Genomic DNA, 17962 nt, shown 5'->3' with positions numbered 1-17962 from the left:
CTACACAGCTATTGCACTATCAGGTAGGGGGTAGTCAGATACCTGGGAGATGTAATTTCCTTTCAAAACTTCAGATAAAACTCAACTTTTCTATTTCTATTATTTTCAAAGTTACAGTAGAGGAACATTACTTCAGTATTCTTCCTGTTCTGCACAGAAGGCATAACAATGAAGGACCGAAGCATACAAAAATCAGAGCTTCCAGAGAGAGCTTATTCCTTCCTCTAACTCCCAGTTCTCCACTCTTTTACCAAGACTACCAACTTAATTTGACAGGATGCCTCTTTTCCCCTTACTAAAACTCTTCTTCCTTCTAGTGCAAAGGACCAGACAACACAAGCCTAAACCAAAAGACATATTTGCCATTCCACAAAATCCAGTATACTTGAGGAGTGTGAGAAGTGGAAGAGTTGTGAGTGAGGTTTGCTTAACTTTGTGCAATTAAACCTTGCAGGAGCAAGAACCAGACTTGCAAAGTGATTCACTTGGTCCCCAGCATAAGCACAAACACCGCTCTCAAGAAGTAGGGAAAAAAATGACTGACCTTCAAAATTATTCACTATATTCTTCATAACAGCTTTTCCTAAAATTATTACTTAGAAGTGCTGAGTAGGAGTAAGGCAGACAGGCCAAGGTTCCTTGCAACTTTCCAGTGCTGGGAAATGCCTGACTCACCACACTACAGGCAGAATAAAAGATGATGTAGGGCCATAAGTCACTCATTCTTGTGCTGTATTCAACCACAAAGCTGTGGTGTCAAAGGAAGGAAAGTTAGGAAGGAAGCACAAGTCTATGTCTTTTGCTGCACAGAAAACTTGTGTACATACATGTCAATAGGTTTCAAAACAAAAACACTGGCTCAGTATTTTAGAGGGAAGGATTAATTCCAAATGCTGCTGTTATACATGTTATTCATGTTATACATGACTGCTACAAGCATTCAAGTCATATGCAAAAGTATAGTGAAAATTCACAAGTCTGGACACATTCTACAGAGAAATCATTATGACCTAACCATTTAATCTCCTGTGGTCAACAAAATGCTTGACCTAACAGATGTTTTGTACATTCTGCTCTGCAGTGTGCCAAACGTGGCCAGGACAGAATGCCAGAAACAGCCTTTTTAGAAGCTTACTGGACAACCAGGAACTCAAGACTACTGATGGCAGGCAGGCTAAAAACAAATTAGAAGGAAGGCACACAGCAACACAGCAAATGAATTAATACAAATTGTGTCACTGAACATGTTTTGTTCTTTATCACCACAGCACTTAATTATTTTGAGAGCTTGCTGATAGGCATGGTTATTGAACACAAACCTGGTCTCTGCAGTTTGCATTTTGTCAGGAAGATCTTTTTAGCCTGGAAACTGAGAAGTGATAATTTATTCTCTATGTCAAGGAATTAAGAGGAGTTAGTCAATTCAGTCATCTGAAGAGCTGAGAGTCCTGAATGAGGCAGTGTGCAAACTCTTTAGAAGAGTCTGCAAGTTGTCTAGCATCGACCAAAGAATCCTCCTTCCCAAAAGAGGGCAGCAGGTCTCTATATTCAGAGGAGCATAGACTCCTCAGGACAAGGATATAAAAATAAGGTTAGAATCAGGGTAAAAGTAATGGAGCAGTATCTGACCCAGAACAGGAAGGATTACAAAGTCACCCATTTACCATAATTATTCAAAAGATGATAAAAATCAAGTAATGTGTTTTCTTTTTTATTCTTGCTTTCTGGCTAAAAGAATGCTGTAGATCTTATCTAGACAACAGTTATGCAGCAGAGATACTACCACAAAGCGGAAAAAGACTCAAAAAAATGTGAGGGTAACTGTTAAAGGAGAAATAGAAATTTAGCTGCAATTGACCATAAATACAGTGTTTCCATGTTGTTATGACACAGAGAACAGGAACACGACTATAAATATTCTGAATCTGAAGATTGATACTGACATTCAGGACTGGGATGCAGTAGCACACAGAGTGGATTAAAAAAAACTTATTGGATAAAAAGATGTACTGGAAAAGATGTACTGGAGCTGTGGTAACAGAAAGGGGTGAAATTCAGCATCCAAAACTTCAGGCCAGGACTCACAAGAACTTCTGCGAGGTTTTTGTTCTCCTTGTCTGCTCTGAGCTGAAGGCTCAGATGCACTGCTTAGCACACTCCAGGCACCATGCTAACGTGACATGAGAACAAGGGTGCATTAATTCCAGCTGCAAAACCTACAGATAAAGGCAGTTAGGATAGTCAGAGAAGAAGGGAGACTACTGCCTGAAGGATGGTTCAGACCTGGGATTGTTTTGTATAGTAGAATGAGACACCATCCTCGACTAAATCCTTCAGGAAGGAAAAGCTGTTATTACAGCTAAAGGGCAGAGCTGACAGAACAGGAAGTGGGTATAAACCAAACCTGCAAACACATTTGTCTGGGAAACAAGGTTCTCACACCTATCAGAGTAAGGAAAAACAGTGGCAATACTACTAAGTGAAATTTCACCTGCTTATAAAAGAGACAAGATGTCTTATTTTTGGCCACAAGACTGACTCAACCTAGGAGGCCCCTTCCATTTGCAGTCCAAGTATGATACACAGTAACTTGTCTGTGTGTTGAATACATTCATCAGCTTTGCAATAACTTGCAATATAATCTTGCCATCCCACAGCAAATCCACAATTTCCTTCAGCCAGGATATTTGCCAGCACGTTTACTTGGTGTACCTGAGGCCCAGCAGCTTTGTTAGCCCGGCTTATTACATGTTCTGTCAAAGGCACAAATACAGTAGCAGAGCTGTTTGGCAGCAGACGGGTCCCCTGGTAACTATCTGGAGATTCAAAAAGAATCTTGTGAACTGGCAGGGGGATAAAATACCTGGTTTCACTCAACATATGAGGGAAAATCTACAGCTCCCCTATTTGTGCCACCTTTCAGAAAAAGCCCTTATTTTGGTTTCCTAAGTTGTATGCACACAATTTGCAAATACACACATGAAACTGCTTAGAAGCTACTGCTTCTAAATGGTGTCCCTAACTCAGACTATCCAATCCTCTTCAAAACTGGATTAGTTTAGTTGATTCCAATCTTTCTCACTCTTCTGTATTGATTGCACAAATTTATTTACATGAAAAAATAAAAAAAAACACCAAACCCAAATCATTTCAGTGACTTACTTTGCTTAAAATTATTAGCCTCAAAATTAGCAAGCAATTTACAAGTATTTTGAGACAGTTTTCAATTTTGGTAGTACCTTAAGTACTACTTTTTTTTTACTTATTCATATGGATGGCTGTGGTGAGTACATACTACCTGACACCTGCCTGACACACACAAATGCACATCCTGTCTGAGGATGGGTTCACCCCTTTGACAAAATGACTGAGTTTCTCACTGAATCCTTCAGCCATTCAGAAAGGAAAGGTTAGAGGCTACCTATCTTCTTCTGATGTTATTATGCAATTCTGTTCATTTTCTGGGCTCTCCAGCACTACAGATTGAAATGGATTTGCATCACTGACCATCTGTATTGCTCAGAGCTTCAGCTCCTCATACCTCTTGACTCAATCTCTCAGACAAGTTATTACTGCAGCTATTATGGTCAGTATGCACTACCCCATTTATCTTATTAGCACTGACTGAGGCAGTGTTAGTCTGACCACTGATACAAAGCAACTGCTCCACCCTAAGCCCATCACTATTAAAAATAAAATGGACCAACTTCTTTTTTTCCCCAAAAAGTGACTTTTGACAGCTGTGTTGGCTGCTCTATAGCCTCACTAAAGTCAGACTGAGTAAAAGGCAAGCACTATCCATACAGTTGTGCAGCGCAGGAGAATTTTTTCTTACTGTTTTGTTTTTTTTTTAACCACATAATCAGGATAGCTGCTTTCCTGTTGGAATAATTATTTTTCCACTATAGGAAAAAAACCCACAAATTCAATCAAATTAGGAAAATAAATTATCCTTCACACTGAGAACACATATGCTTTGAGAGCAAATGTCTGCAGCCAAGGTATAAATCCATCCTAAATAGAAAATCAAGCAAGATATTTAAGTCTTATGCCTGTAAAACTTAACGAGCAGAACTAGAATACTAGAAATTCAGTGCACTCATTTCAACAGGGCACACTCTGACCTAACCCTAAGGAATCAGATCAATTCTAAAAGCTCAATAAAATATAAAATCTTTACTATTTACATAATTCATATTAACATATTTTTTTCCTAATCACAAGGTTTAGGAGTTTCGTTTTACAAGAAGCAGCCACAAAAGCTGAGGCAGAAATACAGATCTGCAGGGTTTGGGATGTTGGGTTTGTTGATTTGGTTTGGGGGATTGGAAGTGTATGATATTTGTTTTTAAAGAAATTAATGGCAATTTAAAACTTCCACTACAATAAAGAGAACAAATAAAATGACATTTCTGAAAAAGTAGTAGTATTAAGTAACTTGTATTTCAGTATTTTATGCTTAATGCGTAACTTTAAAACCAATGATATCATAACATGCAGTGCAGCACTCATTCTAGTCCCCTTCCATAGTACCTACAGCTTTTTTCCCTGCCTCTCTCATGCATACACACATACTCTCTCTCTCCTCCCTTTTTTATATACATATGTACATGAAACCCCACACAAATGCACGCTTTTCACACCCCATAAAGAATCTGGCAGAACCACAGCATGCAGGAAAGCAGGAATGCACTACCAGTAGCAGGACTCTGCCTCTGCCATGGATCATGGTCTCACTTTGAGCACACAGGAGTTGATTGTTTCCCTCCTTCCAGGACATGAACACATTCAGAGTTACAGCATAGAACCTTATGGGACCAAACAGATACCTATCAGTTCATTACAACACACAACCTCATGGGACCAAGGAGATGCAGATGAATTTACCAAAGCTCAGAACAAAGGACATGGGTATTCCGGTTCTGGGTTTGGTCCCGCTGTGAATGTGAATCCCACACAAAGAGGGGCTCACTACAATGATCACCGATCAATCCGTGAGAATTAAATGTCACACCTGTCTTGAAGTGACATCACTCAGCAGTGGGTTGATCTCACAGCCTAATTACTTCAAGACCCATGTCCCCCTTCCTGTGCACCCCAGCACTCTGGGGTACCTCCAGCCTCCCACCTCCGCCTCCAGAAGAGATGTAGAACTAGTAAAGGAAATTACTCCTAGGGTTCAATGCTTCCAAGCATTTATTTTTATTTATTCCTAATGTAAGTTTCTATATGTGTGTCAATGTAATTGAGAATTAAGGCTATTAAAAACAGTTCAAATTAATAAATTAAGGAGTGCCAAATAGGTGGGAACACTCAAACAGATGCCTGGATAAAACTTCACCCCGGATGAGCCACTTTACCCCTGATTAGCCCCTTTAAAGAACTGCTTAGGATAAAAAAGACTTATTAATTGAGCTAGATTTTTTTTAAAGAAGATAAATCTTTAAACTTTCAATTTTTATTCTGTCAGATATAATTTCCATATTGCTGTTTTTTCAATAACATGGAAAAATCACAGTCCATTTGGTGGCCCATACACTTGACAGCCAACAGTTGCTACAGATACACATGCTACTAATCAACACAGAGGATGCTACCCAGAGGCCCTCTGCAAGCACCAAAGACCTCTCCCAGGTCTGTGAGTAGCAGACTACTGCAAAGCCAACTATTAAAACAAAATACACTATGTCAGCATTGCTATTTCATAAGCAGGTTCTACTGAAGTCATATTTGATTTGAAGATTTGAAGAGAGCATTTGATATTGAAATGGAAATACTATTCCTATTTTACCTGTCATTCTGCCCCTATTAGTCCCTGTCTCAGCACTAGAAAGCACAGGCACAGCAAACTTGCAAATCAGTTCAGGTCTATCTGCAGGATTAGATTCAGTGGATGGCTCAGGGTGTCACAATATTTTCCAAGGGCACTTTATTTGCTCTCTGAAGATACTCTTGAAAATTATTTCTTAGTCATTAACTATTCATTCTATTTCTTATAATCAGTTCTTTTAATTAGTATTCCAGGCAGCTTTGCTGAGGATCCCACACTTTCAGTAATTAGGGGCAGTTTGCTGCCCCTAATTAACTTCAGACATAGAAAGGCTCTTATTACTTCATTATTTCAGCTGTTTTTATGTTTGCATTGCATATGCTGTCCTGCTTTAATAGCTCGGAAAGGAGACTGCCCTGTTGTGCTATTTATCTCGATTAGGTTCCATCTCTCTTGACTCTGTGTTAGTTGCTGCATTTAAATCTCTCTGACTCTCTGAGGTCACATCTACACTGGTAAGCAGTGTGACACCACAAAAGTGCATCTGTACAGTGAAACAGAACCCTGCCAGCCTGTAAAGTCTCCTCCCTTTTGTGCTGCTCTGCATAGTTAAGTGCATTTGTAACAGACACAGCTTGTAGTGCAGCAAGAGGGTCATGTATGGAGGCTTTAACCAGTTTACTGATTTTATCACACCTCTGTGACCTCTTGAAGGCCATTCCAGACTGAGTTCTGACTAACTGTTGTTAGCAATTATTGTTTTAATAAACCATTAGAGTTTAAATATCCAGAACACATAAAACAGCTGGAGATTTAGTAATAATCTGAATAATTTTATTGCTATTTTAAATAAATGAAACTTCTCTTTCTTACATGGTGTTTTTCATCTACAGACAGCAAGGTGTATTAAAGTAGCAGAAAGACTGTTGTAATCCAGTTGCTCCAATTAAAGTTTGAGGAAGAGTCAAGGAAAGACAACAGCAGCTCTGTTCAAAGCATGCCACTGACCTTCCGGGCGATTCAGAAAGTAGAGGTTTCAAAAATCCCCCACCCACCCCAGGCTATGGTGGGGGCAAAGAGGAGACAAAGAAATTTTCATCTGGCTCTAACAGAAGTCCCGTAAGGTACATCCTACACTCAGGGTGTCTGAGAGAGAGCCACGCACAAAAATACTCACATAGTCTGGTATCAGTGGGGGACTGCAGAACAAAGAGATTACCTTTACATTACACAGCTAAGAATGACACTTCCTTTTCAGAAACACATGAGAAAAATACATTGATACACGCACACGCTGCTGGATCTTGTAATTTTCATCTTACCACTGTAGGATATTTGTTTTTTTATATTCCAGGCAGTAAAACAAAAGGCTTATATTCCCAAACCATAGCTAGTCATTTTATAACATTTATTATCACAGAAAAATGCTTGGGAAGATCAAGTAAGTTATTAAGTAACTAAACATTAAGTACCTAAAAACTTGGGTGGCAGAGAAAGACAACTTTAAAAGCTAGCATTAATCTCAAGTGGTGTTTTAAAAGTAAATTAATCTGGGAGACAAAGTATGCTGAAAAGAACCCAAACTCATATAAACAAGATTGTCAGAACTTGTGTGACAGAATATTTAAGCTAAAACATGCCTAGCTACTTCATAACCATGTAGTAGGTATACTCAGAACCTCTACTGTGTGTAGCACGTGCAGCTATGACAATGACACTGCACTTGAGTTAGCACAAGCTGAATCTAAGTGTCCATTCAGACAAATACTCCAACTGCTAGCTGGAGATTGCTACCAAAAAAAAAAAAAAAATCTAAAGGAGTTTGTTAACTTCCATCTCCAAAAAATACCACTATTTACCCTTAAATCCCCACTGGTAAGAGACTGAAAAATCCTCTGCCTTTTAATGAAACTGTAGGAAGGAAGAGAAAGTGAAAGGGGAACTGATTTCTAAGATGATTTAATATCAGATCTATACCAAACAACTTCTTATTTATTTTTAATTCTTCTCTTTACTTATGCTCCATCCATAAGGGGGTCAAAAATAATTTAAAAAATCAAATGGTCAATATTAATATTTTAGCAATAATATGTATTTGATGTATTAAACAGTTGCAGTGGAGAAACATTTGTAGAACACTTCTGAATAAGAAATAACCTTGCTAAAAGGCCTCAGAATACATAATTTAGAAATAAATCAAGGAATTTATGAGCAACAGGCACAAACTGGGGATGTTTCCCAGCAAAAGCCAGAAAGATAAACATTCGGTGCAGACTGCCTGAAGGTGAATTTTTTCTTAGAAAAAGAAAACTCATGAATTCACCATTAGAAAAATCTAAACATATAAAACTCCAACTTTCTGCAGAAAAAACCCACTGTTTTCTTCAGTGCACTATATGCCACTGCTTTGGTTTTCATGGAGTCCAGCTTCTCACCAGCTCTTTGCCCTTGCTATTCTGTATTACACTGACACGGATTTTGAGACTATTCCCGTATTTACCAGTTTAACCATCATCCTTTTTTTCTAGACCAGTATCTTTCTTGCAAACTCACCCCAAAGATATTCCTCCTTTATTTCTGTTTAATACTGAAAAGCATAACTCTCATGACCAATGGATTTCTCTGCTACAAATTCATTACTCTTTAACTTTGTCATTGTCCTTGCTGAACTGCTCCTCTACTCCAAAATTAAGTTCCATACACTTTCTCAACACCTTCAACTCAGTCCATGAAACTCTCCATCACTGATGGCTATTTCTCCTCTAAATTTTGTAGATGTACACCATCTCTTCAGAGATCTCATTTAAACCCATATAATATATTTGTCCTTTCTTCCACATCCTTGTCTATGGCCCAAACAAGTCTACTCAAAGTATTATCCTAAGGATTCGTTTTGTGTCTATACCATCACTCCGAGTATCCCTCCAGCACTTTCATTATACAGAAGCTGCCAGCCTCTATTTCTAAAACCCCACAGACAAGACAATTGAACATAAATGAATAATTAATGGTTGAGAGAAAAATGGAAACAGAGTTGCAGAAAAATTATTGTATAATCACCTCCTCTTTTTCTAATTTTGATTCACCAGGCCACATATTTAAAGAAGTACTCACTGTAGCTCTGTTCATTCTTCACAATGCTGTTAATTAATGCTTTTCCCTTTCCTGACAGGAAAAACACTCAAGAACATTCTTGAACTCATGCATACAAGTAATCATACTTGAAGAGAAGCATATGCTTTATCTCCTCACTGCAAAATAAATAAGAACCAGAAATAAATTCTATTGAGCAAGTACCATCAACTTCTAGAGAATTTTAAACACAAAATGAAGAGCCTTCAATGCTTATGGCTGAGAAAATAACCTTCAAAATGCAAGCTTAAGCTGATGCAGCCTGGTACCGACATGCAAATACTCCATCTCTCCTGCTGCTCAGAGTTTCCCACACACAGCAACAAATTGAAAACTGCCTTTTCACAGCTGCTATTCTGAAACCTGGGGGAATCAGCTGCAACACACAAGAACAGGGCTGCTTTCAATTCAGTGCCAGCACTTCTAGGCAGAAATGGGCACTGGAGATAGGCACTAGGCAAATGAGCAGGACTCCAGCAGATGCTGTTCCTCTCCCTGCCTCCCATCCTGAATGGCAACAGCCAGAAGTTGCGGAGAAGTCTGAGTGCCAGACCTGCACATGCCACTGCCATCAGCCGGCAGCAAGGGGAGTAACTTGGAAAGAAATACAGGAGGCATGTTTGCAGCTAATGTGCCAAAAAAACCCTACATGAAAACTGACTTCAAAATTAAACATTTAGAAACCTTAGAGACTGGCACCTGGTTCAGAGTAACATACTAACTGGGGCTCAGTACAACTAAATACAGAACCAGAGCTGAGGCATAAAGACAAACACCCCAAAATACACACCTCAACGAGCAGAGGTGAGGAGGTGAGCCAAGCACTTTCCTAGCAGACAACACATCATCCCATCTTCCTCTAAGGATACCTCTTGGGTCGATAAGGCAAGTCTTGTCCCTGACCTATTAGCTTTCCACTTGTAGCAAGGGAAGCAGCAGGAGACAGGGATATGTTAAGCTAGCAAAGTAGGAGACATCTACACACAAGGAAAAAACAAGGATAACGGGAGAGTAGAACACAAATACAGAGGTATATTAAAAAACCAAACCAATACATACCGAAAGCAACTTCAGGATGACATCAACCTGAAGTTAATATCATTATGATATTATTATCATTTATGAAAAAAAAAAAAAAAAGGTACAAAGCCAGAAAGAGAAAAACCAACTCTAATAACCAGCATGAAAATGGAAAGGCACTTGATTAGTAGTGTCCCCAAACACGAACTGGTGACAACAGGTTTGCCTGGGGGAACAAAGGGGAAAAATTGAAAATTTACTTTTGCAGAAATATACTGCTCAATGAATAGTCAACTAGCAACCAAATAGTATTTTCTGGTCTGGCAATACTGTACAGTTAAAGACAGCATGTGGAAATTGATATTTTGATATATTGCGCCTCAGGCAGGCAAAGGAGTGTGGTTCAGAGAGGAAGAAAGTGTTTTCCCCAGCTTTGTTATTCCACAGCATCAATGAGTATATTTCACAGATGATGTCAGAGAAAGTATTAAAGACAAGATGAGCTGATTTGGTATCTCTGCCTCTCAATCACCAATTACAGCAGTTCAGATACACAAAATACAATGTGAGAATAACAACTGCAAAGGGTTAAAAATCCAAGGCAGCCCAGCCAGACAATTCCTCCATACAATCCCTGCAGAGATGGTGGCAATCAACTGATCCTCCAAACCTTCCTCCTCTCAGCTCCCCTGTAGAAAAAACTAGTAACTAGTCTTCCACAGGCATTTTAAATGGGGTATTTGGCAACAGAGTTAACACATTTGTCAAACTATGTGGGTGACAGAAAAAAAAGGAAACAACCTGGGGTCACATATTCAGAAAAAAAATTTAATTGTCCCATCAAATAACAATAACTAATCAAATTTCAAAGGCAAGTAAAGGCAAAACAGGCAGTGAAAACAAAAAAAAGCAGGCAAAAGAAGAGAGTGATAAATTTTTCATCATAGTAGACCAGGTTTGCAGACTGTCCAATCATGATCACTTCATTACACAGCTGTTTACCAACACGTGGCTTTCCCAGCACATTGCCAGCTTCTGGCCAAGCCACATCAATCAATGCTGAGCTGGTAGGCCAGAAGAAGAGTTTAAGATTAAAACAGAACTCTGACGGGTTACTAGGGCTGGTTACAAGAAGGCTTTGATTCTCTCATCACCCTTCAGTATTTCTTCAGCCATGGCTGATTCAATTGCCCATGGTGAGCAACCTTCCTACTGCAGGCAAAACCAACTTCTTCACCAAACAGCCATTTCTGACAGGGGTAAAAAGATCTATTTGTGAATAATCTTGTCTCAACATGAACAGAGATCTGTAGGCTACCATATTATGGGTTTTGGCAGGATTTACCTGAACTCTCTATACTCACTTGACTAAAAATAAAAACTATATACAGCTTAGAGCATGATGACAAGGTATTATGGGGAAAAGTAAGGCAATAAAATTGATTTAAAATTACTTTCTGAACACCACAAAAAGAATTGAAATTTGTAAAGGAAACAATGAAGGTAGAATTGGAAGACATGTTCCTAGAAAGCTCTTTAGTACAATTTTGACCAGATGAACAAGTTTTATAGCTATGCTTTTTCTCTGAAATGTATCTAGAGTTTCTGAAAACAATGGCTTTGGATGTACTCTCCCTTCTACTTTAGCAGTGCAGAAAACAACATCTTATGAAGCATGTTCAGAGCCCAAGAGACATTTTTTCTTTCCCAAAACATGCTTAGCCAACAAATAAGGAGATACACAGCACCAGCTCAAAAGTAAGGAAATACAGGGCTTTAGACAAAAGAAATAAAAACATTGGGAGTAAAACTGCAATCCAGAGAATGAAGTCTATCCCCATAAACAGCATTTTCCTGAAAGTGTTATTTACTGGACACATATTATTGTAAACCTCTCCTTTACAGATAAAGTCCAAGAAAGAGGAAAGAATGAATGCACAAAATTCAGAGGAAAAAAAATTATTGATTATTACTGCTTCTACTATCAAGAATTAGATGCAAGTCAATGGTTTTGATCTACTTGTGATTTAGTAGCTGGACGGGAGAGAAGGAATGGAAGGAAAATAGGTCATCAAGTATTCAGGAAATAAATTCACTCACTTATGAATTCTACATAGCCAGATCAATTACTTCTAATACCTATCACCTATGAAAGCAAGACCTGAATTATCAGCTTTGATGTACTAAGCCTTTCATGCATTACAAAATCTTATTTAGCCTAGGAGTGCTACTTCTTCCTTAGCCTTGGATTTCTGTGTGGCCACTTGATTACTAGAGTAAATTTTAAATGTTGAGGAAGAAAAAACATAGGAAGAACACCTTTTTTTTTGCTAGTTAACTGTAGCACTTTGCTGTCCCTTCCTTCCCCAGGAACTTTAATTCATCTCCCAGATATAGAACCTGCCTTTGGCACACACTCCTTGAGTAAAACTGGGTAGGTACATAGGAATGTACAATTGGTTAGTATAAACAACAGTTACCAGGGTCGTCATCTAATCCCTGACTCAGTATATGTTCACATTCACCACTTTCCCCTGATTGAAGACAGTCACAAGTGAATTTCTTTCACCACCTAAATCTCATTCTATGGACAAATCCAATCTGGTGGTTTGAGATTCAGTTTGGCTGGGGTACGAGAACAGAAGAAAGAGGAATGTAATCAGCTGATGATTGTTTTCTCTTTATGTTGGGACTAGAAACGAGGCAGAGTGAAGAGGCAGAAGAGAAAAATGGTGAAATATGAGAGGACTCATAAAAACGTGGTAACTACAAAAAAGTGACAGTCACTTTAAACCAGGGACAGACAAACTTTGCTTTATAAAAGAACAATATGTAATGCATTGATGCATTAATATTTCTCTACAAGTTGGAAAATACATGACTAAATGTTTACAAATATCTATTGAAAATATGTTATTAATACAAACTAGCTCTACTCTGTAGAGCTAACTCCATCTTCATCAGGATCTGCTACCCCACCTCAAAAAATAATACCATGCTTCAGTTCCACACCTCCAATATTAGATTATTCCCCCTTCCCTATCAAAAATCTACCAGCAACCAAAGCAAGGTAGGATACAACAGCGGGTCGTCAACTAACTCTGAACAGTTTAAAAAGAGTATTTCTAGCACATATCCTCGAGACAAAAAAAAAAAAAAAAGGCAGCCATATTATAAAAGTACGTGATTCAGCAAACCCTGGGCTAAATTACATTGAATTTGTCATTAAAAGCAAGTTAGAGGAACTGATGGACTCTGGTGAATTATGCTAGTTCTTTTTTTTTTCCTTAAGTTTGATTTTCTTTTTTAGTTAATCTTATCAATCACAATACAGCAGAGCTAATTTTACTTTGCGAGAAGAAAGAAGGAAGAAGAAAGGACAACAGAGGAGTGAAACACTGCCTGCATTCAAAATTCTTTAATTAGTATAACACAGTCCATTAAGTATGGTGGTTTCAAGATACCATAGAGTACATTTTAATCTGATACTAAAGCAAGAACATAAGAAGCCAGCCATACAGTAACCCATTTCCTTATTGATATTACAATGCAGTTGAAGATATTTGATATATGAATTCCATCTCATTCCCTTACTGGATAATATGTTCCACATTAAAAAGAAAGCAAACTGCATTCCTCAATATTTGCTCAGCAATATGCCAAATGAACTGGCAGAAAGAAGAAATTACTTCTGTTTTTAAGCAGGGTGGATACTATTCTTAGGGTATCTGAAAGACTGCTGGTGCAAAAGCACTACAAGGAGTTCACAAGCAGAAAGAGGCAGGGGGCTGAAACCACAGAACATCACAGGTTCTCATTTAAAACCATACCTTGGATCACTGTTGATGGACAGGGCATGCAGTAGCCAACAGTGCCAGTTAACACAGGTAAGGAACCTCAGTCCAGCTTGCAAGGGACACCCAGCCACATGCTGTCACACAAGTCAGAACTGAGGCAAAAGAGCAAGAGGTCAAGAAATAGTCCATATCCATACCCTACCTTGGCAGATAGAAAATTTATTCAGAAAGAAAGACAGACTTTTATTCCACTGAATATGAGTCACAGAATCACACAACGGGTAAGGGTGGAAGGGGCAACAGTGGGTCATCTGGTCCAACCTCGCTGTTTAAGCAGGGTCATCCCAGAGCACATGGCACCGGATTGTGTCCAGATAGCTCCTGACTATCTTCAGTGAGGGAGACTCCACAGCCTCTTTGGGCAATCTGTTCCAGTGGTCGATCACCCACACAGTAAAGAAGTTCTTCCTCATATTCAGGTGGAACTTCCTGTGCATCAGTTTCTGCCCGTTGTCTCTTGTCTCACTACTCTGCACCACGAAGAGCATCCTCTTGACATACTCCCTTCAGGCACTTATATACATAAATAAGGTCCCTTCTCAGTCATCTCTTCTCCACAGCAGCTGTCACACCTCCAGAAGCGTCTTCCCTTAGGACACAGAGTAAGACAGGTGGTTGTACTCCCATTCCCAAAGCTGACATGGGGCCACCGTGCAGCACGAAGTACAGAAATTACACATAATAGAGGGCTCCTTCATACAGCTCTCGGCAATCCCAAACTACCAAAGCAGGTTTTCTGAACTCTCAAAACTCATGACCAGTTCTATTACCCTACAGGCAATAATTTACTGGGTAATATATACAAAACTGTCAAATAAGAGGAAGGATGGCTATGTGCATTTCATTACTTCTAGACAGAAGTGCAACTCCTAGAAAAAATTATTTTTTGTGTTATGTCTTATTTAAGAATACTATTTCCTGACCAGGAAAAGACAAGACATCCTTGTTCTGCAGCTAAATTCCTAAATATGACAAAAGTCTCTTCGTACATACAGTAATTAATGAAATCTCCAGAATTCACTTAAAAATAGTAATTAGCTGGAGAAACATTTAATTTTAGGTATCAAGTCAATTTTGTCAATCAGTCTGTTCATTGCTCATATGTTAAATCCACAACAGTTTTATTTCTGCATTTGCAGCACATCAGTAATCTCTTTTCATACATTTTATTAATAAAAATAATTAATACAGTAGTTATTTTTAAAACAGTCTCTATACTTACTGACTTAGATCAGTGAGAACTTCTAAGTGCTCAGTATCTTCTGCAATTGATGGCCACAAGCTGCAACTTGGAAGCTGATTAGGAAAATTTAATCAAGAGGAGGGCAATGCAGCACTCGAGCATGTCACACAGAGGTTGTGGGATGGATCTCATCGCTTGAGGCTTCTGAGTCTCCTGCTTGAACCTAGACTGATACCAACACTACAGCAAGTCTGCTTTGGCTTTGTCTGGTGGAAAGTCACATCTAGAGGGATCCAGATGTCTCTTCAAAATATCATTTCTATGATGATTCAGTTTTGGGGTAGGGAATTTCCAGTGGGGTGAAAATTTTTATTGCAGATTTTCTTTGGCTTTCTGCTTACAAGATGTCTCTATTCAGGCTCCAGAGTTTAAGTATCTAACACTTAATAAAAACAAAATAGTCTTCCAGAAACAAATCTTATTATTACTGCCATGTTGTCACGTTAACTTGTCTGAGAATTCACTAAACACAATTACCTATAGCAGGCATACCTCAGACACCCCAAAACATTCAGTATCAGATTTTACAAACCCTTAGACATATGGAAGTATCAAGATCATAAAAGCCAAGAAGAACTAAGTCATTTTTGTGTCCTATCGCTATCCTTCTGAAAAGTGATGTAGAATGAGAGTTTTGTTTGTTTCTTTTGTTTTGGATTAGTTAGTTTGTTTACAGAACTGAAAGTAAGAAAGATACAATTTTTTAGACCAAACATTTCAAGAACTGAGCTTTTAAGTAGTTACCTGGAAATGTAGTGCCTTAATTCAAAACTTTAAGTATTCTACCTTTTCAATAGCTCAAAAGTACGAGTGAATAAGCATAGATACCTACCACGCACTGCCAGGTCTCAAAAGCTTGTCTTTCATGGACAAGACACAGAGAATAACTTTGGTCAACCTTCATTAGAAGGTCATTCTCACCACAAACATGCACGTTGATTGTTTCTATGTACAGGGAGCACAGTTAATTCATGAAACAAAATAGTTTTGTCATTCACCTGTGTTTTATGGCTTAATTTGCTCGGGTTGGGTACAGACGGTGAGAACGCGACTCGCAGGAGGCACCTCTGGAAGGTTTAATTCCATGCATCAGGCAGCGCCGAGAAGCAGGAACGTATCGTCCACCGCAGAACGGCCCCCGCGCCCGCGCCCTGCGCCCCTGCGCCCTTCGCACGGCGACTTTGAGCGCAACTCTAAAAACTTAAACGCCTTCACCCCTGGTGACTGACGGATTTCTAGATAAAGGGTGCGCTTTGGGCAAGGCGCGCTGACACCGAGCCCCGCAGCAGCCGCTCCGGCAGCGCCCGCGGTGCCGCCGGCGCTCCCCGTGCCGTGCCTGGCCGGTGCCGCGGCCCCGCTCAACCTGTTGCGGGCCGGAGCGCCACGGCGGCGGCAGCGCGGCACCGGCGAGCGGCGCGGAGCGCGCGGGATGGCCCGCGGGGAACGAGCGCGAACGGCGGGGCAGGGGAGCGGGGAGGCGGGGGCTCACCTTCTGCTGCCGGCGGGCCATGTCCGTGGGCTGCCTGGCGTTGAAGGGGTGCGCGATGCACCTCGCGATGAACACGTAGAGCTGCAGCCGGAGCCGCTTCTCCCGCTCCTCTCGCTGCAGGCGCTCCTGCTCCTCCCGGCCCTCGCTCAGCACCGAGGGGCTGGGGCTGGCTGCCCGTGCCGCCCCGGCCTCCCTGCCCCGCGAGTCCCGGGGCGCCGGCGGCAGCGAGCGCGGCGAGCCGCCGCCCGCCGCCACCAGCACGTCCCGCCGCTCCTCTTCCAGCAGCTCATCGGACTCCTCCTCGCTGGAGGAAGGGTCCAGCATCGCGCTCGGCAGGCGCGCCCCGCGGCCGGGCTCGGAGCGAGGCGGGGAGCGCCGCGCACCTTTCCGGACACGTCGAGTTTACACACGGACTGTTTCCGACCCGCGGCGGCCGCCGGGCGGGAGCGGCGGGGCGGGGAACAGAGGCGGGGTTTGGGAAGGGGGTCGAGCCTAGGTTGCCGTGGGAATTGCTCCGAGCGGCTCCCGGCGGAGGCAGAGGCGGGACCGGGGCCGGGCTAAAATCTCCGCCCGCTCCGGCGAGGGCAGCAGCCGGCGGGTGCCCGGGACGGGGCCGGGCGGGCGTGTGTGAGTGCCATAACACCGCGCACGGCACGGCACGGCACGGCACGGCACGGCACGGCACGGCACGGCACGGCACGGCACGGCACGGCACGGCACGGCTCCCAACGACAGGGGCAGCCCGGGCCAGGGGAGCCCTGGCTCCGCTCGGGCCCTGCCGGCCCTGGCAGCGGCTGGTGCGGTGCTCCCTGCCCCGCGTCCCGGCCAGCGTGGGAAGCGCGCCCGCCGCTCGCCAGCCGGCTCGGACACACGGCCGGACTCCCTGCTGGAAGGGGAGAGCGGGGGCTGTGCTCGCCGCCGACCCCGAGCCTCGCTGGCATCCTTTGCCAAGTGTTGGTAGGGGAACGACAGGCATCTCAAATGGCCCCAGAAAAGGAAGCCACCGAAACCGTGCGTTTCTGAGGTCGCGGGCGGGCTGATGCTGAAGTGTACATTGCTCTCGCAGGTTACTTCTGTTGAAAGCCTGCAGCCACATCTCTCTGAAATCGTTTTTCCAGACTGTCTGAGGATCCAGACAGGTGCATAGTCACAGTGGTTGTTGTCACAGTTAAGGCTGTGCAAACATGCGAAAGCCTACCACTAGCACTCTCGGAACGAGAAGGACTTCACCATGTCAGACCCAAATTTCTGAGTCAGATCAGGTCCTTCTGGGAAGGGAGGCCTGGGGAAGGAAGGGACATCGGATTTTCTGTGGATCAACAAATCCTTCTCTCACTCCCTACACGTCCACACTCTGGGAGGACAAGGGAAACTACTGAACAGGGAAGTATTAGGGACTAGGAGGACAAAGGCTGGAGGGATGGACTGGTGCACAGAAAGGCCATGACTCT

General features: G+C 41.8%; 1 protein-coding gene across 5 annotated transcripts in view; it reads right to left on the bottom strand.

The window, feature by feature from the left end:
- The window catches only part of CADPS2 (calcium dependent secretion activator 2), a 292353-nt gene extending 275428 nt beyond the window's left edge, over positions 1-16925 (bottom strand). For all 5 annotated transcript variants that reach the window (XM_068996437.1, XM_068996444.1, XM_068996463.1 and 2 more), the window contains exon 1: positions 16512-16925. In XM_068996437.1, the coding sequence (XP_068852538.1) occupies positions 16512-16835 (324 nt within the window). In that variant the 5' untranslated portion in view covers positions 16836-16925. The remainder of the gene's footprint in view (positions 1-16511) is intronic.
- Positions 16926-17962: the final 1037 nt, after the last annotated feature.

The sequence above is a fragment of the Aphelocoma coerulescens genome, chromosome 1A (assembly GCF_041296385.1).
Source record: "Aphelocoma coerulescens isolate FSJ_1873_10779 chromosome 1A, UR_Acoe_1.0, whole genome shotgun sequence".
Taxonomy (NCBI): Eukaryota; Metazoa; Chordata; class Aves; order Passeriformes; family Corvidae; genus Aphelocoma; species Aphelocoma coerulescens.
This window is presented reverse-complemented; position numbering and strand designations above follow the sequence as displayed.